Consider the following 27,932-nt stretch of genomic DNA (forward strand, 5'->3'; position numbering starts at 1 on the left):
CCAGTTCATAATTCATTTTTTTTCTTGCATGCATGCTTTTGAGATAGCAGGACAGAGGCAGTGGAAAATATAAATGAAGAGATAGGAGGCATGCATGCAGTGTGCCAGACCTTATATGAGCTGCTCAAAGAGTGTGAAAATTGTCATTGACTGTGCCAGGCTAAGTGTGCAGGAAAAAAATCCTCATCACCACATGCCTTACTGCAGCTAGCCAATCACATTCAAGAACCCTGTGGCACATATGCAGAAGCATGATGGGGTAGTTTAGAAAAGTTTCAGTTGTGACCAAACCCCCTTTATGCTATGTTAATAACACACTGTGCAGCTGAACTAAGATTACTTTTTTAGAAACACATGTCCACACATGAGTACACATCCAAAAACATCACACACTAAACTAAATTAAACTGTGACTCTTTTTACAGTGTACACATATCTATAAATTACAGTTTCTACAAACCGTAATGAAGCATATTTATCAGTTATTCTGGACTTATGCAGAAGGTGTTTATGTTGTTGTTATGGGAACTTGTCAAACCATGATAACTATCATTTCATTCCTAATATGAGAATGAAATTGTCAGTTGAAAAAAAAAAAAAACATTTATTTTCATTAAAAGCTTTCCAGAAAGACATCTGGTTGAGGATAGAGGTGTGCATTGGGGCTTTGTTTCAGAAAGAACACATCAAAAACAGTAAAAACATGTTAATTAGCTTGCATTTTTGGTCTTGATTCAGTCATCCTTAGTAACGGTCTAGTTGGGGTTTAAATTAGGCTATGAGATTAGTTACATTTTTGAAAGAAAAAGGAAGGATCAGACAAAAATAATACATTTTAAAAAACAAAAAAACAAACAGTCCAATGCACATCATTAGACAAATTATGAAGTAAAGTGATGTAGCTAAGGTAGAGGAACTGTCAAAGCCAGACTTTGCTGAATATATATAATCCCCAGACCTTAAACATCTCAAACTTTCCATTTAAGCAATTTCATATGAAAGGTGTTTATAGACATTCTTGCTTTGTACAAACATTTGCATTTGCAAGTTGTAGCTACAATCTTAATAAAAAAAAAAAAAAAAAATAGTATATAGTAGGATGTTTACCCTATAATTACAAGTGTGGTTGTAGTGTAGTGTAGTGTAGTGTAGTGTAGTGTAGTTGTACAGTAATTCCTAGTTTATCACGTTCCAAAACAGCCCACAATAAATGAAAAAACACGATAAACGGACGGCACCACAAGAATGATATTTTATGTATACAGTACTGTACTGCATTAACATTTAACTTTATTTTAAAATGAATAATTATATTCGTATTAATACATTTCATTACTTCAACGTTAAAGTCCATAAAAACAATTCCCTATAAGTTTTTTGGTTTATTGTGCTATCTGAAAATCTGAGAAACAAATGCAATTCTGCGATAAACCAAGGGTGCAAGATTCTAACCGCTGTAAAGCAGGTGATTACTGTATATCTGATTCACTGCTCTATATGTGTTTTAGGCCTGAGACAAAAAAATATGCAAAACCACTGCAGGTAGTTCTAAACTTAGCCTTCTGACTGGTCTGCAGCCAGCCTAAACATACATGTTCCACCTCTCATCAGCTCACTCCACTGGCTGATCGCATTACATTTAATCCACACCTAGTGTCATTGGAAAAGCACCCACTTGCATTCAACCAAAAAGTTAATTTCATCCTTTACAGTTGGTTATTTAGTGCTCTGTAACTGCACCCCAAGTTAGCATGACGTTTCACTCGAAAAGCTTCTCACGTGGTTGTGTGATGGTGGAACCAGCTGTAAAATCAAATGAAATATTTTTTCATCACAGCTTTTGTGTCGCTTGCTTGGGAGCGGAGCATCCGAAGTCGGTTCTCGAAGGAGCCGACTGTGATTCAAAGTATGCATATGTTAATGTAACCATCCTACCTACTGACTGGAAGTTCCTGAGGTTCGCTTTCGGGGCCGAAGCTTACCAATACCGCATTCTTCTGTTTGGCCTTGCTCTTGCCCTTGTACTGTCACGAAAGGTGTAAATGCGGTTCTGGTTCCCCTGAGGTCTCAGGGCATCCACATCCCCACCTACATTAACGATTGGTTGATCCTAGCTCAATCAGAGCAGTTAGAGGTCCGGCATCGAGATGTCTTTCTCGCCCACATGAAGGTGTTGGGTTTCCGGCTGAACGCCGGGAAGAGTGTGCTTTCTCCATTACAGAGAACCACCTACAGTGAGGAAAAGAAGTATTTAAACACCCTGCTATTTTGCAAGTTCTCCCGTAGGTGCATGTCCACTGTGAGAGACAAAATCAAAAAAAAAAATCCAGAAATCACAATGTATGATTTTTTTACTATTTATTTGTATGATACAGCTGCAAATAAGTATTTGAACACCTGAGAAAGTCAATGTTAATATTTGGTACAGTAGCCTTAGTTTGCAATTACAGAGGTCAAACGTTTCCTGTAGTTTTTCACCAGGTTTGCACACACTCCAGGAGGGATTTTGGCCCACTCCTCCACACAGATCTTCTCTAGATCAGTCAGGTTTCTGGCCTGTTGCTGAGAAACACGGAGTTTGAGCTCCCTCCAAAGATTCTCTATTGGGTTTAGGTCTGGAGACTGGCTAGGCCACGCCAGAACCTTGATATGCTTCTTACAGAGCCACTTCTTGGTTATCCTGGCTGTGTGCTTCGGGTCATTGTCATGATGGAAGACCCAGCCTCGACCCATCTTCAATGCTTTAACTGAGGGAAGGAGGTTGTTCCCCAAAATCTTGCAATACATGGCCCCGGTCATCCTCTCCTTAATACAGTGCAGTCGCCCTGTCCCATGTGCAGAAAAACACCCCCAAAGCATGATGCTACCACCCCCATGCTTCACAGTAGGGATGGTGTTCTTGGGATGGTACTCATCATTCTTTTTCCTCCAAACGCGTTTAGTGAAATTATGACCCAAAAGTTATATTTTGGTCTCATCTGACCACATGACTTTCTCCCATGACTCCTCTGGATCATCCAAATGGTCATTAGAAAACTTAAGACGTGCCTGGACATGTGCTGGTTTAAGCAGGGGAACCTTCCGTGCCATGCATGATTTCAAACCATGACGTCTTAGTGTATTACCAACAGTAACCTTGGAAACGGTGGTCCCAGCTCTTTTCAGGTCATTGACCAGCCCCTCCCGTGTAGTTCTGGGCTGATTTCTCACCTTTGTTAGGATCATTGAGACCCCACGAGGTGAGATCTTGCATGGAGCCCCAGTCCGAGGGAGATTGACAGTCATGTTTAACTTCTTCCATTTTCTAATGATTGCTAGAACAGTGGACCTTTTTTCACCAAGCTGCTTGGCAATGTCCCCATAGCCCTTTCCAGCTTTGTGGAGGTGTACAATATTGTCTCTAGTGTCTTTGGACAGCTCTTTGGTTTTGGCCATGTTAGTAGTTGGATTCTTACTGATTGTATGGGGTGGACAGGTGTCTTTATGCAGCTAACGACCTCAAACTGGTGCATCTAATTTATGATAATAAATGTAGTCGAGGTGGACATTTTAAAGGCAGACTAACAGGTCTTTGAGGTTCAGAATTCTAGCTGATAGGCAGGTGTTCAAATACTTATTTGCAGCTGTATCATACAAATAAATAGTTTAAAAATCATATATTGTGATTTCTGGATTTTTCTCTCACAGTGGACATGCACCTACGATGACAATTTCAGACCCCTCCATGATTTCTAAGTGGGAGAACTTGCAAAATAGCAGGGTGTTCAAAAACTTATTTTCCTCACTGTATCTCGGTGTCATTTGGGATTCGACTACTACTAGCTTTCCCCTGCCCGCATTGTGGCCATCCTTACGGTCAGAAAAGGGCAGCCTCTCACTGTCAAGCAGTTGCAGAAACTGCTATGGCTTATGGCAGCTGTGTTAAGTATGATTCCACTTGCTCTGCTGTACATGAGATCCCTTTAGTGGTGACTCAGGACCTGTGGGTTCTCACGGAGGGGCAACCTCCTCAGCTTAACGCTAACGATGTATGCATCCCTCATGGGCTGGGGAGCGATCATGAGATGCTGGCTGTGCTTCTAGCACTGAAGCATTTCCTCTCAGACTTCAGAGGTCACCACATGTTTGTCTGTATGGACAATAATGCGGTGGTCTCCTACATCAACCATCAAAGAGGTCTTCATTCACGCCCCCTGTGCAGGCTGGTGCATCAGATCCTACTTTGGGCCCAGGGGAAACTCCTGTCTTTGAGAGCAGTTTACATCCCGGGCCGGTTAAACGAGGCAGCAGACACCCTGTCGAGGCACGGGTTGAGATGGCCAATGGTGGATGTGATGGATCAGGTTTGGGAGAAATTCGGACGAGCCCAGGTGGATCTGTTCGTGTCTCAAGAGACATCGCACTGTCCCGTCTTGTTCTCCCTTATTCCTCCAGCCCTGCTGGGTGCCATTGCTCAGGCGTGGCCGAGGCTGCATCTGTATGCCTTCCCCCCCGTGGTACTGCTTCCAGTCGGCTTATTACGGCCCTGTGGCCGGGCAATCCCGATTGTAACGCATTTTCAGACCAGGAGAAACTGAACCGGCTCTGTCTGGTGCGCGCACAAGACACGTACGTCCACAGGACGGGTCCTTGGAAAAGGACCGATCAGCTGCTCGTCTGCTATGGCCCTTTCAAGAGAGGCCTCCCTGCTAATAAGCAGACTCTGAGCAGGTGGATTGTTGATGCTATCACATCATCTTATGAGTCCTCTGGTCTCCCCGTTCCCTTCGGGGTCAGAGCTTACTCCACCTATGTGGCTGCCCCACTCCCCCAGAGTTCCCGTCCATGACATATGTAACGCTGCGGGTTGGTCCACCCCACTAACCTTTCTGCGGTTCTATAACCTAAGCCGCAGTGCCACTCCTGACCCCTCAGTCCTCCCCTAGCTGTGGAAGGGACTGTTCAGTCTGGCGTAATTGGACACTTGTTTTCAGAGCGTTTCGATGCAGCTCGAGTTCCTGAAAGGGAACGTCTCTAAGTTACATATGTAACTCTAGTTCCCTGAGGGAACGGGACGCTGCGCCTCTATGCCACACCTCCGGCGTCCCTGCAGCACTTCCTTCTCACTTACAGAAGCTGCCACTGCCCTCACTCATATGCATTTTATTATCCTGGTCGTGACGTCACCCCACCGGGGAGGGCCAGCGTCCACATTTTTTGACTGATTACACGTCAAGTCAAGTCAAGTCAAGTTTATTTGTATAGCGCTTTTCACAACAGACATTGTCTCAGAGCAGCTTTACAGAAAACAACAGTGAAGGTGAATGGTGTGCGTTTGTCCCTGATGAGCAAGCCGTGGCGACAGTGGCAAGGAAAAACTCCCTTAGATGATATGAGGAAGAAACCTTGAGAGGAACCAGACTCAAAGGGGAACCCATCCTCATATGGGTGACATCAAGAGTTTGGTCATAAATCTTTCAACAATACAGAACAATTTGTGATCATCATAGATCCAGCATCAGCTTCTCCATGCCAGGGCTTTTAAACACTCGGCATCTACTTCTCCATGATCATCCATAGGTCCATAATCTTCACGAGGTGGGACGTGACTGGAGCTGCCCAAACCTCAGGATGCCTCGGGATGGGGAGAGAAAGAGAAGCAGTGGAGAGGAATTAGCGTAGCTGCTGTTCATGATATTAACAGCACAAGTTGATAATGTGCATGTAATCATATATTCTGGAGCACAAGGTTGTGATGTGATGTGTGTGATGTGTGTTATGTGTAGGCTTTGCTAAAAAGATATGTTTTTAATCTACACTTAAACTGGGAGAGTGTATCTGAACCCCGAACACTGTCAGGAAGACTATTCCAGAGTTTAGGAGCTAAATGTGAAAATGCTCTACCGCCTTTAGTGGACTTTGCTATTCTAGGAACTACTAGAAGCCCAGAGTTTTGAGATCTCAGGGAGCGTGACGGATTGTAGCGTGTTAAAAGACTGGATAGATACATGGGAGCCAAACCATTTAGTGCTTTATAAGTGAGTAGCAGTAGTTTGTAGTCTATTCGAAACTTAATAGGAAGCCAATGTAGGGACGATAAGATTGGGGTTATATGATCGTATTTTCTTGACCTAGTAAGAACTCTTGCTGCGGCATTCTGAACTAACTGAAGCTTGTTTATTAATGATGCAGGACATCCACCTAGTAATGCATTACAGTAGTCTATTCTAGAGGTCATAAACGCATGGACGAGCTTCTCTGCATCAGATATAGATACCATATTTCTTAGCTTAGAAATATTTCTAAGGTGAAAGAAGGTTGTTTTTGTAACTTGATTGATGTGATTTTTAAAAGATAAGTTGCTGTCTAAAATAACTCCCAGGTCTTTTACCGTTGAACTAGTAGTTACAGAAAAACCGTCTAAATGCAGGCTGAGATGCTGGAGCTTCTGTGTACTATTTTTTGGGCCGATGAGCAAAATCTCCGTTTTATCAGAATTTAATAGCAGAAAGTTATGGGTCATCCAATCTCTTATTTCTTCAACACACTCAGTTATGCGAGCTAATTGAGCTGTATCGCCTGGTTTGGATGAAATATATAGCTGGGTATCATCAGCATAACAATGGAAGCTAATTCCATGCCTTCTAATAATATTTCCTAATGGAAGCATGTATATTGTAAAAAGCAGGGGTCCTAGAACTGACCCTTGTGGCACGCCATAATTTACTAGCATTATTCTGGATAGCTCTCCGGGTCCCCTGGTGGTCTAGTGGTTAAGATGCAGCGCTCTCACCGCTGCGACCCGGGTTCGATCCCCGGTCAGGGAACCATCCCCAGCCACTCTCAGTGCCGGTCCCAAGTCCGGATAAATTGGGGAGGGTTGCGTTAGGAAGGGCATCCAACGTAAAACATGTGCCAAATCAAACGTGCGGAGGATCCGCTGTGGCGACCCCTAATGGGAGAAGCCGAAAGAAATCCTGGATAGCTCTCCATTTAAATCTACGAAATGGTAACGATTGGACAGGTAGGATTTAAACCAGCTTAATGCCTGTCCCTGAATACCGATGTAATTCTGTAAGTGATCGAGGAGAAGATCATGATCTATAGTGTCGAACGCAGCACTAAGATCTAGTAAAACTAATAGGGAGATGTAGCCTTGGTCTGAAGCTAAAAACAGGTCATTAGTGATTTTAACTAGAGCAGTTTCTGTGCTATGATGGGGCCTAAAACCTGACTGAAACTCTTCAAAGATATTGTTCTCCTGCAAGTGGTTACATAACTGGGCAGCGACAATCTTTTCTAAAATCTTAGACATAAATGGGAGATTTGAAATTGGTCTGTAATTCGATAGCGTGTTTGGATCCAGATTAGGTTTTTTAATGAGGGGCTTAATAACTGCTAACTTGAGGGATTTAGGGACATGACCTAACTATAGTGAGGAGTTAATAATATTGATACACACATTAATTCAGAGCGTGAACATTAATGCAGTGTCTCGTTCCCTCAGGGAACTAAGGATACATACGTAACCTAGAGACGATTTTTTACATCCATTTTTTCCATGTTTTCAGCTTGGTTGTTTTTGGATTGCTGGTAAATTAGTGCTGTCTTTAAAGTCTGTACTTTGACAGCATTGTTCTCAGTGTTCTATCATTATGTAAGTATTCCATCATAGATCTGTCAGTGTTCAGTCTCTAAGCACTGAGGTAGTTTGCCATAAAATACAGTCTGTTTAGAGCAGTAGCTACTAGCATTTGGAATTTGCTCTGTGATAAATTTGTATAAAATTCTCATATGTGGTTGATTTGATTTTGATTAACATTCTCTTGCAAAGCATTTTGCATAAAGTTTTTTCTAAATGTCCTTCTCTTGTCTTAGTTTTCACTGCATAATAGCCATCCATCCTGTCCTACTGGTGAAATTGTAGTAGGTGCTTGTCAGAGTTATACTGTATGCAGAGTATTAATTGCCTTAAAGCATCTGCCAAATTAATAAAATACAGGATCTTTAAATACAGGATCTTAGGCTCCTGTGTATTTTGCATTTCTTATGAGTAGCTAAATTGTAAGTAGAATTAATATTTGGAATTATTGATTAAATTCATTAATAATTGTTTATAAAAAGTGTTGGTTAAACTGGAAATATGTATTTTTATGTCTTACAAAATAGCAGTATAATGCACTATAAACTATATGTATGTATACACGATATATATATATATATTCATTTATCTTAAAAAGAGCTACAGGCCTCTGTGAAGTCTGTAAGCATAATTCATCACTCTTGATCTGGCACCTTCTTTCACCACTTCTGCCAAACTTATTCTTATTCAAATGACCATTCTACCCATGTTAGATTATGGAGACACTATATATAGGGTTGCTTGTAAGTCTACCCTATCAAAACTTGATGCTATTTACCATTCTGCTATCAGGTTTGCCATAAATGCTCCTTTCAATACACACCACTGTGCTTTATATTCATCTGTTAACTGGCCCTCCCTTCACAATCGCCGTAAAATTCACTGATTCACGTTCATTTATAAGACCCTTCTCGGTCACTCACCTCCTTACTTAGGTCACTTGCTGCAGCTAAAGCCTGTCACATTTAACACCCGGTCCTCACTTAATTTTCAATTAAGCATTCCTAAAACCAACTCTGCGTTTGGTCTTGCATCTTTTCAATCTGCTGCCGCTCGCGACTGGAATGCTTTGCAAAATACCCTCAAACTGGAAAAATCCATTACAATTTCAACCTTTAAAAATATGATATCATATTTGTTCACGGATATAAGCAGTTGTTTTTCTACATAATTTTGTTTTAAAATGGATTTATGTAATTGTTAATTTTGTATGTATTTTTTAATGTTTTTGTATTTATTTTAGCCCTACTTCCCTTTCCCTAAGTGGTTGTTCCACTTGTCAGGCCGCCATTGTAAATAAGAACCTGTTCTTAATAACTTGCCTGTAAAAATAAAGGTTAAACCATAGAAACAGTAGTTTGGAGCTCCAAACCACAGAAAAGGCAAGTCACTGCCACCTTATGATATATAGATCATATAGAAACAAACCAGCATGTGTGAGTAAGTGTGACAGCTTGTCTGTAGCCTTTTGCTCAGAGACTATGATAAACATGTAAGTCATAATGTCTAATATATAAAAAAAAACATCCTATGAATCCATATTTATTGTTGGATGAGAGAAGGACATTTTACGTGTGTGGTTAGACTATATTCTTGCCCTTAAAATTTTTACAACCTCTGAAAATATAATGTTTTTTCTGCTTTTTTGTCATATGCTGTGAAAAAAAAAGATTACAATTAATTCAGGGTGAAAGCAGAAACAGATATACAGACTTACAAATAGATCCTTTTAAAAGCTTTCCACATGTTGTAGCAGATGCAAGACTGATCAAAATGTTCTAAGACTTCTTTTAATACAGTTATCAATATAGAGCCTGGGAGCTGTGGTGATGCACAATGTTGGACTATTTATCAGTCTTACAGACAAGCTGATTTTGATGAAAAGGGCATGTCTCTTGCCCATGTAGCAATAACAATGTGTGTTCTATAGCAAAAGGTAAAATAAAACTTGGAAATATTTGCTCCCTACATATTAGTTTCCATGCAACTTATTGACTGACTAATTACTGTTACCACACTTATATTGCCTGTCAATAGTCTGGAAACACCTAGTCTTTTTTGTTTTTGAGAGACACATTATTGTTTCTTTTGTTTATATACAACAACTTTTTTTTGACCAAGCAAATGCATTAACAACTAAATTTAAGCATGAATAATAGCTTTACACACTTTTGGCATCTGGACAGTTAGTTTCTCTAAACATTCAGCTGAAATACTTTACCATGGCTCTTGTAAAACTTGCCAAATTGTTTCTTCGCAGCTTAGATATTTTTTCTAACCTTGTGATCCACTTCATCCCAGAGGAGTTCGAAAGGTGGGGTTACTGGGGAGGCCATTTCATTATAGATAACAGTCTATCAGACTGTAATGCTTACAGAACTTGGAACTATGCTTCAGGTCATTGTCTATGGTGAATTCAGTCCAGTTTGCTGCAGCGTAGATGGAATTGCATGGTATTGAAGTGTGGCATAGTAGCTTTGTGTTAGTATTTCTTTCACCTGAAATAAGTCTCCAGTCTTTCCTGCTCCAAAACAACCCCATACCATATCCATGTTTGACTGTGGGTGTAAGGCAGTCTGCTAACATCTCTTCTCCTGTTCTCCATCCTACATAAGATCTTCTGTTAGAGCCAAAATTTCAAAATTTGGATATATCTGTCCACATAACTTTTACTCGCATTCACTGTTCCATTCTTGTGTTTTTGCATTTTGCATAGTTTGTTCCATGTAGACAAATGAAATGTGCATGTGTCTCAAAAATAAAAAGACTGGGTGTTGCCAAACATTTGACAGAAAAAAGCTAAAAGCTTAAAAAAAAAAAAAAAAAAGCTTACCATTTGTTCTAAGAAAAATAAATGAATGCTCAGTGCTGGCAGATTTGTTGTTTTTAGGTTTGGTAGAAAACTGACTGAAGTAAAAAGAAAATAATTTGTGGTTTGCAATTAAGTTACCAAGCTAACACAATTTTTTTAACTCGCCAAAATGTCCAAAACCTACAGTGCAGTTAAGATTTTTTTCTCTTTATGTTTGGTTTTTTGGCATTCTGAAAATGCGTTCTTTTAGAAGGCCGGAAAATAATTATGGAGCAAAAAAAAAATTAAGATTACTTTATGCTGTTATTTTTATTTGTCTAATGCATGACACTTTGTTACTTTACAGCTAAGCAATACAATAAATATGTATATTAGTACAGTATGTACAGTGAGCAGCAGTAAAGTGTTAACAGTGCCATTAGAAAAATTGCAACATGGGCAGAATTCAAAGAAACATGTGAAGGGAATGTTCATAGGTGTCACTGAGCTGTCACTGAGGTGAACTGTGTGTGGGAGGTAGTGAATATGAAGTAGTAATAACTAAAGTGCAGTTAATTCAGAAAGGTTTGGAGAGCAGACATGTTCAGGATAACTGGTATTTCAGGAGCAGCATATGTAGCATTAGAGAGTGTGTGTGTGTGTGTGTGTGTGTGTGTGTGTGTGTGTGTGTGTGTGTGTGTGTGTGTGTGTGTGTGTGTGAGTGAGAGAGAGAGAGAGAGAGAGAGAGAGAAAGAGAGAGAGAGAGAGAGAAACAGTGCATACTGTATAAAGCCAGCCAAAGTAGATCAATCAATCAATTAATCAAATTTTATTTATAAAGCGCATTACAACCACCAAAAGGAGCACAAGGCGCTTTCCAGTAAAGCAAAATATAGACTAAAAATTTTTTTTTAATTAAAAGTAAACAATATAAAATAAATACAAAATTAAGAAATAAATAAAAATAAAATAAAAATGCGATATACATAAAATAGCAGTTAAATCAGGGCTACGTGTTAAAAGCTTGTCTGAATAAATGAGTTTTTAACTGCAATTTAAAAATACTCAGCACAGTGACGCATCGTATGTGTGCTGGAAGTGCGTAAGGGCAGTGTAAAGGGCATTACAATAGTCAATCTTCGAGCTGATGAAGGCATGTATAGCTTTTTCAAGGTCAGCTAGGGACAAGAATGATTTGACCTTGCTGAGTAGTCTTAGCTGGTAAAAGCTCGCTTTCACTACCGCACTTATCTGCTTATCGAAGTGCATACTTTGGTCAAAAATAACACCCAGGTTACGCACGGTAGGTGCAAACTGAGGTGTAAGAGGACCAAAACTCAGAGAACTGCTGGGTGAGTCCGAGCTAAACAGGATGTACTCAGTCTTTTTTTCATTCAGATGAAGGAAGTTCTGGGAAAGCCACTGTTTAATATCCTGAAGGCAATTATGGAGAGGGTCTAATGCAGAACGATTACTTTGGATCACAGAAAGATAGATCTGGAGATCGTCAGCATAGAAATGAAATTGAAAGTTGTGATTGGAGATGAGTTGACCAAGTGGCAGCATATAGAGTGAGAACAGAATAGGACCAAGAATAGATCCTTGAGGCACACCAGATGACAGAGGAGCAACCGAGGAAGAATGATCATCCAGCAATACTGAAAAAGTTCTGTTAGTGAGGTATGATGAGAACCAATTTAGTACTGCACCCTGCAGACCAACAACATGTTGAAGACGAGAGATGAGGATGGCATGATCCACGGTGTCAAATGCAGCGGTAAGGTTCAGTAACACCAAAACCAATAACCCTCAATAACGCTGATTCAGTGGTATGTCTCGACCTGAAACCGGACTGAAATGAATCACCAATGCCGTGCAGTTGAAGGTGAGACTGAAGCTGGGTGAAAACAAGCTTCTCCATCAACTTAGACAGAAATGACAGGTTAGATATAGGGCGGAAGTTGGATAGTATGGAGGGATCAAGGTTGGGTTTCTTGAGCAGCGGTCTAACAATAGCGTGTTTGAGAGCAGCGGGAACAGTACCCATTCTAAAACAGCTGTTTATGAAGGAGACAAGAATAGGACCTATGATTTCAACAGCTTCCTTTAAAATCCTGGCAAGAACAGCATCAAGAGGGCAGGTGGTGGGCTTCAACCCACCCTGACAGCTTTCCTGAGGTCCACCAGAGTAACAGCATCAAAGTTCTCTAGCACACATTGGGCCGCACGAGTAGACATGGCAACAGCAGGGACTTGTGTAATAGTTTGCCTAACAGACAAAACCTTGTCCAAAAATGTTGTCTGAATGCATTGCATGTGTTTTCAGAAACGTCATTCAAGACGACAGACTTATGACAGAATTGATAGTGCTGAATAAAATTCCAGGGTGGTGGCTATTGCTATTGATAAGAGCAGAAAGGTACTGTCCTTTAGCTTCCTTCAGTGCACTCTGATAGGTGGCAAGACTGTCTCTAAACATCTCCAGTGACACCTGCAGCCTATCCTTCTTCTATCTATGCTCAGCCTGTCTACACCGGCGCCTAAGGGCCCGAGTTGTATCATTGAGCCAGGGGTCCAATAGACCATTGGTCGACTTCACCTTGTAGGGCGCAACAGAGTTCATAATCTGGGAGCAGATGGTATGGAAGGAGGCAAGGAAATGGTAAAACGGACAGGGTAAAGTGAGCACAAATACTTCGAAGCTGGAATACCCTCTAGTGGACAGCTGGTGGCACTTCAGGGACTGTCTGTGTATGGTGGCTATCCCCCTGCCCCTACCCGTTTGCCGAGGTAAAGGTAACCAGAGGGGAGGATTTCCGAAAAGGCACTGACGTCACCTGGGGGAAGCCAGTTTTCGGTAAGGATAAACAGATCCAGACTGTGAGAGATGACATCATTGAGGACAAATGTTTTGTTGTTGAGTGATCTGGTGTTACAAAGTGCCATGCGGAACGTGGACAAGTTGACAGGCGACGATGTCACACAAGGAATTGGACGGAGGTTTTCTTGGACACAACCCCGAGTAGATGTTTCAAGGTAGCAAGGACACTGAAATGGAACACCAGTGTTGGAGCCAACCGGCCGAAGCCATCGGTAGCATTTTAGCGATCTTCTAGCATTGCCAAATCCTAGTTGATCTTTACACCTCGGAGACGGAAAATCCAGGTGAGTCCTCAGCCTAACATGTACCCCGCCTCTCCGACTGCGTCTTCTGCGGCGCTTTCTGCCTGGAGATGCTTCAAAGTAGATGCTACTGACTACTTTCAGTCAGTAGATGCTGACTGAAAACTGAGCTGGAACTTGGGGTTAAGCAATGCTATCACTTATTATGATTTCATGTGGTGGCATTGAAACCATTTATAATTATGTAAAGGTAGTGAAAGGACATTGAAAGCACTATTTCAAAATTAACTGAGGTTGGCAGTTTGGTTTTAGACATATCCAATAGAGCACCAGTGTGCTTCCTTGAACAAAACTCATACATTTGTACAAGCTTACACAGCCATACTAGAGTTACATTTATAAAATATAAATGTTACGAGTTGAAAAGCTGCAATAGTTGACAGAAAAGAAATATCAGTATGCCTTTATACATCGAAAACAAAGAAAAACAAACAGGCTAACAATGAAGAGTTCAGCACACGGAAAAGCTTCTCACTGTAATATTCCATGCACTATATATTAAAGACCCCCAACACACACACACACACACACACACACACACACACAAACACACATACACACACACACAAACACACACTATTAATTTAACTGGCACAGTGGGAATCTTAGATTAGCCACTTATTACAATAGTAATGATATCAGATGTCCTGCTGTGAAATTTAGCCAGAAGAGCAGAATGAAGATTTTTTTTAATTAGCTTGCATGTCTTGTGTAGGGCTGAAGCTTAACTGGAATTAGCTAAAACAACAGTATATTATTCTCTGCAGTATATTATTATAATCTGGGGTTGGCTAGAAAGAATCTTTACCAGCTTTATCATTTAAAATGCAAAAAGACAACCGCTTGCTCTTTAATACAGCACAACACACAGGTTTGGTGGTTAGCACAGAACTGGTTTAAAGAGACAAGGAACAGCATCACCAGCAAACATTTATAACAATACATAACCTAAGACAGTAGGATATTTTATATACCGTAGGCCTGGCTGGATATCTGCCTACTACAACAGCACACTGTACTTAACAAACTAGCTATGAGTATACAACTATCAATGCTGAATACAAGAAATATAGTATTGACGTAGGATATACATTTGCAATGTTTAAAGCTTTCATTGTTTTTATGTGTGTGAATACTTTTTCGTGCTGTGATCTGACTGAACTAACTCATTAAATTAAAGTAATTTAATACATATGAAAACTGGCGCTAATAAAAGTTTTACACTTACTGGCAGTTGTTACCATAGTAACACATTTAACTGTGTCATTTTACAGCTTGAACAGTTTTAATACACAAAATATAATTAAACACAGAGTTAACTAATTTTTGGAGAACGTTAATCTGAACATTCCACAGACACAGCAAAACGTATACAGTGAGGAAAATAAGTATTTAAACACCCTGCTATTTTGCAAGTTCTCCCACTTAGAAATCATGGAGGGGTCTGAAATTGTCATCGTAGGTGCATGTCCACTGTGAGAGACATAATCTAAAAAAAAAAATCACAATGTATGATTTTTTTAACTATTTATTTGTATGATACAGCTGCAAATAGATATTTGAACACCTGAGAAAGTCAATGTTAATATTTGGTACAGTAGCCTTTGTTTGCAATTACAGAGGTCAAACGTTTCCTGTAGTTTTTCACCAGGTTTGCACACACTGCAGGAGGGATTTTGGCCCACTCCTCCAAACAGATGTTCTCTAGATCAGTCAGGTTCCTGGCCTGTCGCTGAGAAACATGGAGTTTGAGCTCCCTCTAAAGATTCTCTATTGGGTTTAGGTCTGGAGACTGGCTAGGCCATGCCAGAACCTTGATATGCTTCTTACAGAGCCACTCCTTGGTTATCCTGGCTGTGTGCTTCGGGTCATTGTCATGTTGGAAGACCCAGCCTCGACACATCTTCAATGCTCTAACTGAGGGAAGGAGGTTGTTCCCCAAAATCTCGCAATACATGGCCCCGGTCATCCTCTCCTTAATACAGTGCAGTCGCCCTGTCCCATGTGCAGAAAAACACCCCCAAAGCATGATGCTACCACCAACATGCTTCACAAAAGGGATGGTGTTCTTGGGATGGTACTCATCATTCTTCTTCCTCCAAACACGTTTAGTGGAATTATGACCCAAAAGTTCTATTTTGGTCTCATCTGACCACATGACTTTCTCCCATGACTCCTCTGGATCATCCAAATGGTCATTGGCAAACTTAAGACGTGCCTGGACATGTGCTGGTTTAGGCAGGGGAACCTTCTGTGCCATGTATGATTTCAAACCATGACGTCTTAGTGTATTACCAACAGTAACCTTGGAAACGGTGGTCCCAGCTCTTTTCAGGTCATTGACCAGCTCCTCCCGTGTAGTTCTGGGCTGATTTCTTCCCTTCCTTAGGATCATTGAGACCCCACGAGGTGAGATCTTGCATGGAGCCCCAGTCCGAGGGAGATTGACAGTCATGTTTAGCTTCTTCCATTTTCTAATGATTGCTCCAACAGTGGACCTTTTTTCACCAAGCTGCTTGGCAATTTCCCCATAGCCCTTTCCAGCCTTGTGGAGGTGTACAATTTTGTCTCTAGTGTCTTTGGACAGCTCTTTGGTCTTGGCCATGTTAGTAGTTGGATTCTTACTGATTGTATGGGGTGGACAGGTGTCTTTATGCAGCTAACGACCTCAAACAGGTGCATCTAATTTAGGATAATAAATGTAGTGGAGGTGGACATTTTAAAGGCAGACTAACAGGTCTTTGAGGGTCAGAATTCTAGCTGATAGACAGATGTTCAAATACTTATTTGCAGCTGTATCATACAAATAAATAGTTTAAAAATCATACATTGTGATTTCTGGATTTTTTTTTTTAGATTATGTCTCTCACAGTGGACATGCACCAACGATGACAATTTCAGACCCCTTCATAATTTCTAAGTGGGAGAACTTGCAAAATAGCAGGGTGTTCAAATACTTATTTTCCTCACTGTATATTGTGGATCCAGGGATTGTCCTTCGAAAATCTGTTCCTGAACGCTTTTCTTTGGTCTTCCGAAGGTCAGAGAGGTTACATTGAACAACACATAATTTGCAACCTGAAAATGTTTTAGTGTATCTGGGCTTTTTTTTGGGGGGATTTTGGGAAGCTGAGCTTGAAAATCTTGAATTTTTTTGGTCAATTCCGTCAACTTTGAACCATGGGATTCAACAGGGTACTTTCGCATATTTTAGAACAAAACACACATTTGTGTGGGATGTCATTGAATGTGGTAACATTAAATTTTTACTTTTATTTGAACTAGAAGACATAGGAACTTAGAAAACCTGTTTCAGCCTGGCAATGACCCTGTGCACAGAGCGAGCTGCATGAACATATGGGTTACATGGCTTGCTATAGACCTCTGACCTTAACCTTATTAAACAGTTTTGGGACCAATTGGAACGTTGACTGCACCCAGGTCCTCCTCAGTCTATCTCACTATCTGACTTTACTTAAGCTCTTGTAGCTGAATGACCACAAATCTCCACAACCACACTCAAAAATCCAGTGGAACCTCTTCTCAGAAGAGTGGGGTTTATTCTACCAGTAAATTGGGTCTAGATATGTAATGGAAAGTACATAAAGTTTGTATGTTTAAAAAGTACATACAAAATCAAATCTGTAAAAATTCCTGTGATACAAACATTTACATTTGTGTTAAGTTAATAGAGTTGTCATTAAAAGCAAAAAGAAAATGTTGGAAATTATAATTCTGAGTCTTTCTTATTATATAATATTTATTTTTGTATTTTATTAGTTCATAATACTTGAGTAAACCCAAAGCCAACCAAACAAGCTATTGGTAAAGAAAAACAATCAGTGAGCTGCAATGTTTCATAAAACAGACTACATCTTATTTCTGCTTATGTTTAGAGAATACCAGCTCCATACTGTTTAAAAAACCTTTTTTTCCCAATAAAGCAATGTTGTCTCTCCAGATGATGCCCAGCTCAGAAAGGAAACTTGTCCCCTAACTAAGTTTCCTGTGTCTTCCTCCTGCTTGTGTTGCTCAGAGGCCAGTAGCGATGCTGTTGTGCTTATGGTGCCATGTCACTCTGATTAATGAGCTTGTTTATGAACCTCATCCTGTGTGGCACTTAGAAAACAAGGCAATTTTACATTCAGTTGATTTTCTGGATGGTTAACTCTAATTTGACAACGTGTAAGAGACATAAACAAGGGCTTGTAATAGAATGCGAAGTATGCCTTGCCTGTGACTGTAATTAGATTTGAGTGTACTCATGGTGATGTTTGGTTTTGGGGTGAATAATAGCTGAACCGTGCTAGCTCTTAGTGCTTATCTTTTTTTATATGCTTTCTCAGTCTACCTTGATTAAGAGGTTTCATATTAGGCAATTGGTAATATGTTTCTCTCGCTCTCTATCTCTCTATCTCTCTATCTCTATGCATGCTCCTTTTTTCTCTGTCAACATGGCAACCTTCACTGTTTGTCTTAACATATATCCAAAAGGACCATGTTTGGACACTTGGAGTATCACACATTTATCGCACATTTTCTTTTCTTTTGCTTTTATACTATGCTGAACAGCATATGGCAAATTAATGTTTAACCTTAAATGAACAGTTTGAACAGTGTGTGGCTAAGCAAGCATATTCCTATATTCCCCTTGTCCAGTAAGGCATGCAAGGTTTTATTATTGCCTATGTGAGCACTAGGGATAAGCAGTGGATTGGTTTAGAGTAATTGCTTTTTTATGGAAAGACATGGTCATATCACCTTAAACACACCCCGTACATGTCTTTTTTTTAAAACAGCAATCGGCTCTATAATGTAAATATAATAACTGTGATTATTAGTTTAAGGATCAGAGCAGACAAACCCAGGCTTTGTGAACCTGTAGCTGTTTTTTATTCCATCTGTCTCTTAATTTTGTATCTGTCTTAAACATTTTGGGTTATAGCTGCTAGCGTGAATTGGTTGTGAGCGAATATTCTGTTTTGCAATTAGACTTCCGGAGTAAAATTCACAGATTAGACATAAGGTAATCTCACTTAAGTCTCAAATCTGATTGCTCAGAGGGGTTTACAAATTTTCCATTACATTAATTTCGACTGCAAGGTTCATACCAGTGTATTAATTTTAATACATTTTTGTTTCTATGGTAACAACTTGTACCGGGTTTTCTTTAAATTGTTTTTATTACTCATTAAAATGCATTATTATTGTGGGTTACCAATTTTTCAATTAAATCTAACACCATGGACATGTTTCTTACTCAGAATGTCTGTGATTAAAAAAAAAAAAGACAATGAAATTTATTTTGACCTTGACTATTATATCTGTCGATATGGCTGTGGATTCTCAAAGTTTAAGTGAGGGGATGTTTAGTTGGCATTTCTTAAAAGGAGTTCTTTTTAAAAGATAAGATGTACACTAAAGATAAAGGTTATATGGCCAAGGGTAAAGGACCTTATGGTTAATCTTTTGTTTAATCAATAATAATACTTAGTAATTATAATTAAATAATAAATAATAAACATACAAAACATTTTATCTGCTTCATCTCAGAACCTGCTGTTCATAATTTTCTTTCAACATCATGCCCAGTTTTTTTAATTCCTTGCTTATTAATGTTGATTATGAATATCTCTCTCTCTCTCTCTCTCTCTCTCTCTCTCTCTCTCTCTCTCTCTCTCTCTCTCTCTCTCTCTCTCTCTCTCTTTCTCTCGCTCTCTCTCGCTCTCTGTAGAACATTCAAAACTGTTACTTTTGCCGGTATGATTTGGTTATGGGTGAATCTTTTTACTCAGACACTTTTCTTGACCACTTGTACTTTCGGGTAAGAAATACACAGCTGAGACCTGACATAAATTCCTCATGCATGTTCGTTACCATCTTGATTCTGCATGCATGAATTTTTCATAAGTGGAAATCCTCTAGAGGAGATGATCTCTGGTGACTTCTCCTTCTGCAGGTATCTAGCTGGCTATCTTTGACGGACTAAGTAGACCGTGTTGGAGTCTTTGCTGTCCCACACAAGCTGTGCTATTAATGTTAAATCTGTGCCCACACACTGAGCTCAAAACACTAAGAAATGTGTCATTCTCATAAAAAAAAAAACTCCTGCTGCTATATGTTGTTTTTTTTTTTTGCTTTTGCCATAATTTTCATGCTATTTATATAGCCTGATAAACATGTGCTGAGAACTAGCTCTTGTAGTTTGAGCCTTTTGCTTCTATTCAGTGACACACACATAAGCTGCAGAGATAGTCCCATATAATTGCAGAGTGGATTTATTCAGGCTTGTCTAAGAGCCATTGTCGTAATCCACAGGAGACGTCAGAGGACCAGTGGTTGGTTGTAGCGTAGGCGGATGCGTCAGACAAAAAAACAAAAAACAATTCAAATTGAAAATTGATCCTCCTGATTTAAGTACAACGTTATTAGAACTGGGCAAAATCAAATCTTAGATGTGGAGACTTAAGCTGCTACAAAAACAGGCTGCATGAAACTGGAATCAATAAATAATGTTCACACAAGATATTGAGGCACTAAAAGCATGGATTACCAAGAATTAGGTGAGTCATAGTGTAATGCAAGAATCCAAAACATGCAAAGTTGCTTTAATAATATCTCCTTGTGTGCATTGTGCACATTATACAGTGCATACACCCATCAGATGCATTAACAGAAACAGCTGCAGTTATGCAATTATGTCTAGATTTATTTATTAACGTAATCACTTTGGGGAAATTTTTATTTTTTATTTTTTTTTTTTTACTCTATTTTGGAATGTGGTTCTGGAAATTTGTGCTCATAAGATATACCTTTATTCGTCCCACCGTGGGGACATTTCTCATTCAGCTTTAATAAAGGGTTTTAGTAAATCACTTAATGATTTAGGGTGAGGAGGCCTGGGGTGTAGTTAGCATTCAAATTCATTCCAGAAGTGTTCAGTAGGTTTGAGGTCAGTGCTCCAGAGCGGGCCACTCCAAACTATATAAAGCATATATTCATGGCGCATGCAAAGGGAACAGGTGTGGGTCTCCTAGTTCAAATCAAGATAATAATATTTAACTTCATAAAAATGCATCCTATACATTTGTGTGCCTCCAACCTTGCGCCTATATATAACCATACTGAACACTTGTGCAATACAGACTGAGATTTAGGCATGAATAATGTTCTAATAATGGTTTTAAAAAATCATTATAATTTTCCCCCAGACTTTGATAGATACAGGCAGAAATTTTCATGTACAGGAGTGACTGCTCTTCATCACTGCATATTCAGCAGAAAAGTATGCATAATACAACGTGTCTATTGCATTTGACTTTACATAATATTATTGTTGACAAATTCAATTTCATAACTGTCAAAGCTGGCACCAGCCCTGCACAATAAGCACATGCTCACTATATTTAGGCTATATATATTTAGTCAAGCTACAGTAAAGGCTTTGGCTTGTTTATCCTTTTGCATATCTGTGTATTTTAAGTGTCAGCTATTTTCTGGACATGCATTAGAACCTGTGTCTGAAAATGTATCTAAATGCTGATTTTAAACCACTAGAGAATGTAACTAAATAAACAGATTTCTAAAAAAACTATTAAAACTTAGTGTAGGTTCCATTGATAATATGGATGTAATTCTATTTGGCTTAGTGAATGTATGAAGGATACTCCGTGTCTTTAATGTGTCTGATAAAAGCATGAAATAATACTTTCCAAATAATACTTGCGGAGAGAAGATGAGAATGAGAGCTATCCATCTATCATAGTGCTCATATGCCTCATCCTCAGCATCTATGCAGTGATAAAGCACAGTGATACAGAGAGAGAAGCAGCAGACAACATAAGGACTGATAAGAAAAGATAGAAAAAAAGAAGGAATATGTAAGACGTGGATCAGCTTCTGATGACATGCTTTGTGGCAGAAAACGAGACAGAGAGATTAGATGCTTACTGTGTGTCAGGAAGTACTGTAATCAGGGTGTGGAGCAGACCGAAATTAAGAAGACAATCTACTTTGAGGGAGAAGGTAGACATTCTCTGCAGCAGTGTCCAGCTTAATTTATATAGTACAAACTAAAATTTATTAGCACACTTGGGTCTTCAAAATATTAAAATATTGAATAAACTAATAACAGGCAGTTATTGGCTTGTCAGTTATATGTAGCAAACTTAGTAATACATTGCATATGTTGCATCTTTAGTAGCATGTTTGTAAAAAAAAAAAATATAAGAATTTTTTTTTCAAATGAATATACCATGCTGAAAAGGTATTCAAGACTTTTGCTTAGTACTGTATTTGAAAGGTAACAGGTTTTCAGACATTGTACCTTACTCGAATAGAAAATGATTAAAGATTAACACCTGCGAACAATGACGCTGAAGGCTAAGAGGTTATTAAACAAGCATTGGCTACAACAAACAAAGACTGGACTGGTGCCAGTAAGCTCAGTAAAGAAAAAGATGGCACATCTTTAGTGATCAAAGAGGAGTTTAACTGGACCATTGAATAGTAAAAATGTTTCCTTGCTAGACATCTTTTTGTATTACTGATAAAAGGATCAGTATCTGTAGCAGGTTTGAGTGCATGGAGCCATTGCACAGATCAGTGGGGGTGTTGTAGTGAAATGTTTTTCAGACACACATTACAGTCTATCTGAAAATGTATCAGTCAGACTCACTTTTCCAGACATGCTATAAAATAGGTGCCATTACCAGGTGGCTCTGTGAACATGAAATCTGTTCTGTTTTAATGATTTTTGGGGCAGCACAGTTTTTCTATGTCAAGCATAATAAGTCTCATTGGGTCGAGGTACAACAGTTCATAGCAGGACTGTCCTGTTTTTCTTTAGAGTAATAAAATATTTTCTCACAACAGGAGTCTACACAATGCAAAATTCATACTGTTGTGATATTTGTGCCTATATTTTAAACAATGTAACAGCATGTTAATTTTTCAGGAATTAATACGGGCTTGATTATTAGGCCTGAAAGCTTTTAACACCTCACATTTGACATATAAATGTATTTTTTTCATGATAAATACTCTACTAATTTACTGAACATATTATTTTATAGACAGATTTAAAATGGTCTTATTTGACATCATTTGGCCAGAATTCTTTAATGTCTTTTGTTTAAATAAGAATAAAAGTATGCATACATACGGTGGCCCAGAAGTGCAAAACTCATTAACAAATTAGAAAACACAAAAAAAATCTGAAAACAAAATAACAAATACAAAAACTAATTAACAAATCCGAAAACACATTAACAAATCTGAAAATAACAACAATTTAGACAAACTGGAAAAGGTAGGTATAGGTTGTGAATTGAACACTTCCCGATCATTGGACGAGATACCTGTCATTCAAGATATACAGAAAGTACAACAGTTTCTCCTTGCTTGCCAATGTTTACTTCTGTTATTTTCTTATATTTAAAGGTGCACTAATCGAAATAAAAAATAGTTTTGAATAAACTGAGAACTTTACACATGTACAAGAAACAAAGTGATAAGATTTCATACTTCCTGTATATCTTGAATGACAGGTGTCTCGTCCAATGATCAGTAAGTGTACCATTAACAAACTATACCTACCTTTTCCAGTTTGTCTAAATTGTCGTTGTGTTTTTCGAAATTGTTAATGTGTTTCCGGATTTGTTAATTTGCTTTCGGGTTTTTATTTTGTTTTTGCATTTGTTATTTAGTTTTCGGATTTGTTATTGTTTTCTAATTTGTAATTAGTTTTCTGATTTGTTAATGTGTTTTGCCCTTTTTGGCCACCGTACATACACTCTTATATAAAATGTAACTGGACACCTGACCAGCCACAACCGTGCATGTTTTTTTTGAACATCTAATTGCAGATTTAGTTGATTTTTACTGTTATAATAAACTCACTATTCTGGGAAAACCTTTCACCAGGATTAAGTGTGATTGTGGGGATTTATATTTATTCAGCCATAAGAGCATTAGTGAGGGCAGGTACTGATGTTAAGAGAGGGAGTTTGGGGTCACTTAATGTTCCAGTTCATTTTAAAGTGTTCAATTAGATTGTGCTCAGGGTTTTGTGCAAGTCATTTGATTGCTTCCACTCCAAAGTTGGTATAATATGTGTTCATGGATCTTACTTTGTTAACAGAGGCATTATCATGCTCATGTTTTGGGTTAGGACTTTTATTTCCTGTGACAGGAAAACAGGTCTCATAGAATTAACTTTTTAGCACCAGTTGGATGAAAAACTACATATGGGTATGGTGGTCATGTATCTGAATATTTTTGGGCCTATACAGTGCATTAGGAAAAAGTTTTTTGTTACAATTCAATTTAGAAATTTGATTTAACACTTAAAATGCTCAGTTCCTATTTGAATGAAACTATGATAATTTTTAGAATAGGTTATTTCTACTTAAATGCTGAATATGAATGCATCCTTCGAAATTGGATTGGATTCTTCTTATTTGTAATTCAAAAGAAGCTGCACAATCATTTGCATTACTAAAAGTTCAGCATAAAGCAATTCTGGCATCTGGACAAAAATGCTCTCAGCAGTCATACTTTATTCCAGAATTCTGTTTATTCTTATCAGCATATTTTCTTGTCTAGACACACTTTTTCCACAATAAACCCTTGTGGCTGGTGAATGAATATTTCCTCCGAATTTGTAATTATAGATGCCAATGCGTTTTTGGTTTGAAGAGGGTCCTGCTGATTTTTCCCCAGTAAGCTAAAGATAGATAGATGGATGTGCCCCATAGGCCACAGAATGAGTGGGCTTACCTTACAGCATGTCTGTGAGAACTGTGTATATATATATATATATATATTTTTTTTTTATATATATATATATATATTAATTATATATTTTATATTAATTATATATATATATATATATATATATATATATATATATATATATATATATATATATATATATATATATGTATATAAAATATAAAATATATATTAAAATATTTATTAATTAATAATAAATATTATATATATACACACAGACAGACATATAAATAGATAGATGTTATAAATAACAGAATGCTAAAGATATATCAGGTTATAACAAACATCAACATAAAGGCTTGTTTATATAAAACAAAAAATAAGTGTCATTTTTGTCAATTGTTTGAGAAGGCCTATGGTTCTGTGCAGAAGCTGTCTTTATGCCACTGATGCTATGATGATAGCTGCCATAAGCTCTCTGGCTTTGCTTCAGTTAAAAGGAAGTTGAGCAGAAAAGACAGTAGCTAGTAGAAACCTAACATGAAAGAAAGGCTTGTGCTTCTCCCACTGCAGGTTAAGGGTTAAACCCATTAAACCATGTCGTGTTCCTCCAGTTCTTCTAAAATGAGTACTCTCGACAGCCGTTAGAACCCTCCACTTCTGCCAATTTGACTGTGCCAGCTCAGGTTTATGAGCTTTAGGATTTTCAATCATTACATGACTTTAAAATGACCTCTATGTATCTCAGCCTGAGTTTCAGCTGTAAGCAGCTCCAAGCCAGAATGATGAAGGGCAATGTGATGCCACAAGACAGCAGTATAAAATATCTTTAGGGAAATCATTGCATCGTTATAATTCCATATCTTGTTTTCAGACGGACACATTTCTGTTTCCATGTCCGCTTTCCCTCTCCTTCTTTCTTTTTTCACCAGCTCTGCTTGTGTAAAATCAATTCAGACTGAAGCATCCGTCTTTTGATCTGTTGTGTATGAGAGAAAGTGATGCAATGCTTCACACAGTTGCTCCACACACCTTTGGGATGCGAGTCAGAGACCCTTGAATTTAGACACTTTAAGTTTTATTCTGGACCATTTTTAAATATAGACTCATTATATTTTAATTTGCAATGGCTATATTTTTTCTGATTACCGTTTATATTTTTTTATTTTATTTATTGTTTTCTTTTTTTAAGTCCATTTTGAAAAATAGGTCATACCAGACCTGTGGGATTCCACAAATAAAATAATAATGGCAATGTTGCATGCATTGTCATTCTCGATCCTTTCAATTTGCGTGTATGTGTGTGTGTGTGTGTGGGTGCACATGTCCTCCATATTGTATAACAGCCTTCCTGCAATAATACATGGGCAGTAGAGCTACCTTGTCACCTCACAAAAAAACCCACCATAAAACTACCATGACACAAACAATATATTTTTATGTTTGTGTGGAAAGAATAAATGTAAGACAGACAGAGATGTAGGGAAAGTAAGAAAAAATTCAAGACCTCAACACCCCATTTTTTTTCTCTCAGCATGTCAAAGAATGATAACAACTTATTCTTAACTCTACATGCTCCATGGCTGCACTTAAATAAAATAAAAAGAGGGGAAACTGAGACACAAAACCAGTGGAATGTTTGTAGGAAACTTGCATAGTTAAAACAGCAGTAAAAGTAGATGAGTTTAAAAAAAAACATCAGTAATACAGTTCACTTAATATGTGCCTTCTTAAAATCTAAAAAGGTAACAATTAGGGGGCAAATTATTTAGGTTCAGTGGTTCAGGTGACAAAAGTGCCTGGGAACGCCCAGTCTAATGGGTTTATGTTGATGCAGAAGAATTTGAGAGGGGGGGGGGGGGGTGTCACTAACTGGCTTAGATAAAGAGCGTGGGTGGGTATGAAATTACTCACTTTATTTGGTTAACAACCTTCTCACCCACTGTCATTTATACTATAGTCTTGTGCCTCAAGGTTTCTCATGCAGGAAAGATCAGTCGCTGCAAAGCACCATATTCTATAAATACACTACCCTGCTGTGGATGCACATTAATCTTGGCTTTGCAAACTGCTCATTACCAAACTTGGGAAATAATGATCCTGGATATAAATTCTGAAACACTGCCGGAACTCTGATAGAGAAAGGGGTGGATCAATACACTGATGGGAAAATCCCAGTTCTGTGCACTACCTGTCCAATTATGAAATACATATTCCTCATTCGCTTACATGAGAACACTACCACTCACACACAAGCTTCTAATTTAAAGTTGTTTTGGAAGCTTTAATCTCCTGTTTTCTGTTTGTATGCAATTTACACTGCACTCATCATCACTCCACTGCTCCACTAATGTGGTGTAGTTCAGCAGGAGCCGGAGCCCCCAGCTATCATATCAGAAAAAAAAAAGAGACCGCAAGATTTGGTTTGCTTCTTGCTTTTCCTTTATTTTGTCTCCCTGTGTGCTGGCAGCTTGCTGGAAGAGCCACTGCTGAGTGCTGAGGTGAAGGAGGGAGAGATTCTTCCTCCTACTATCCAGAAGCTGATGAAAGGATATAATAAGTACCTGAGGCCTTTCTTTGACAGTAAGCAGTTTGTCCACACTCACACAGAAACTAATTCAATAAGCAAAGACTTTTACAAAAATGTTCATTTCAATTAAGGCACGAGAAACTCCACGTTCACATCCGTTCACACGCAAACCTTAAATGAAATTGGTACAGTAAATTTCCATGCTGCATCTATTTCTTACCTACAACTATCATTTGTCAGTCAGCTTTATTTTTTGAGTCACTACTCAAAAAGATTATTTTTCATTATCTCTTCACCATGGCACCACCCTGTGCCTGCTCTTCCAGCCGATCTTCTCCTACCCACAAAATAACATCTATAACTACTATAACACTCTCTTGATGAATTCTGCTTCATGAACAGAGAAAATAAGAGATGATAGTGTATTTATATATAATGCAAACAATAAAAAAAAAACAGCAATACTGTAATTATTTAAAAAGTGTTTTTCTTCTATTAGCACTGCATTACTATTTTTTATGCTTTTATCTACTTCAGACTTTCTGTGAGAGTTTCACGTTGAGTAGTAATATTGTTTACCCTGCCAAGGATCGTTATGAAAGCTCATTTATCATCATAATGATATATGTTGGGAGCCATAAACATGCTACATATTGCTTTGTCTCTTCTTTTATTCCACATTTCTCTACAGATGGCCCTGTCACAGTGGGGATGAGTTTGGACATTGCCAGTATTGACACAATATCAGAGATCAACATGGTGAGAAAATGAAACAAAATATAATAAAAAAAAATTATAAAAGTAGGAAACGGACAATTAGCTCCTGAGATTTGAATCATGATATTTTTATGATGAATGGATAAATATGGCAACAGCAACAGGTGTGTGCAAGCGAAACAGGAGGCGGAAGCCGGAGTACAGCTCGCTCGGGTTTTAATAACAAGAGTGAGGGAGAGAGAGATACACACAAGCACATGCATATGCATGCACATGCACGCACATGCGCACGCGCACGCACGCACACACGTGCACACGGCAGTCTTTCGGTTGAGTAAGTCTGAGGTGCGCTTGAG

At 38.5% G+C, this 27,932-nt stretch overlaps 1 protein-coding gene across 1 annotated transcript in view; it reads left to right on the top strand.

Annotated features, from left to right (window-relative positions):
* LOC310724412 (gamma-aminobutyric acid receptor subunit pi) overlaps positions 1-27,932 on the top strand; it is a 54,108-nt gene that overhangs the window by 13,802 nt on the left and 12,374 nt on the right. Inside the window, exons 3-4 of the mRNA XM_083538430.1 lie at positions 26,800-26,912; positions 27,551-27,618. Coding sequence (XP_083394556.1) covers positions 26,800-26,912; positions 27,551-27,618 — 181 coding nt within the window. The remainder of the gene's footprint in view (positions 1-26,799; positions 26,913-27,550; positions 27,619-27,932) is intronic.

The sequence above is a fragment of the Silurus aristotelis genome, assembly GCF_946808225.1.
Source record: "Silurus aristotelis genome assembly, chromosome: 4".
In the NCBI taxonomy this organism is placed as follows: domain Eukaryota; kingdom Metazoa; phylum Chordata; class Actinopteri; order Siluriformes; family Siluridae; genus Silurus; species Silurus aristotelis.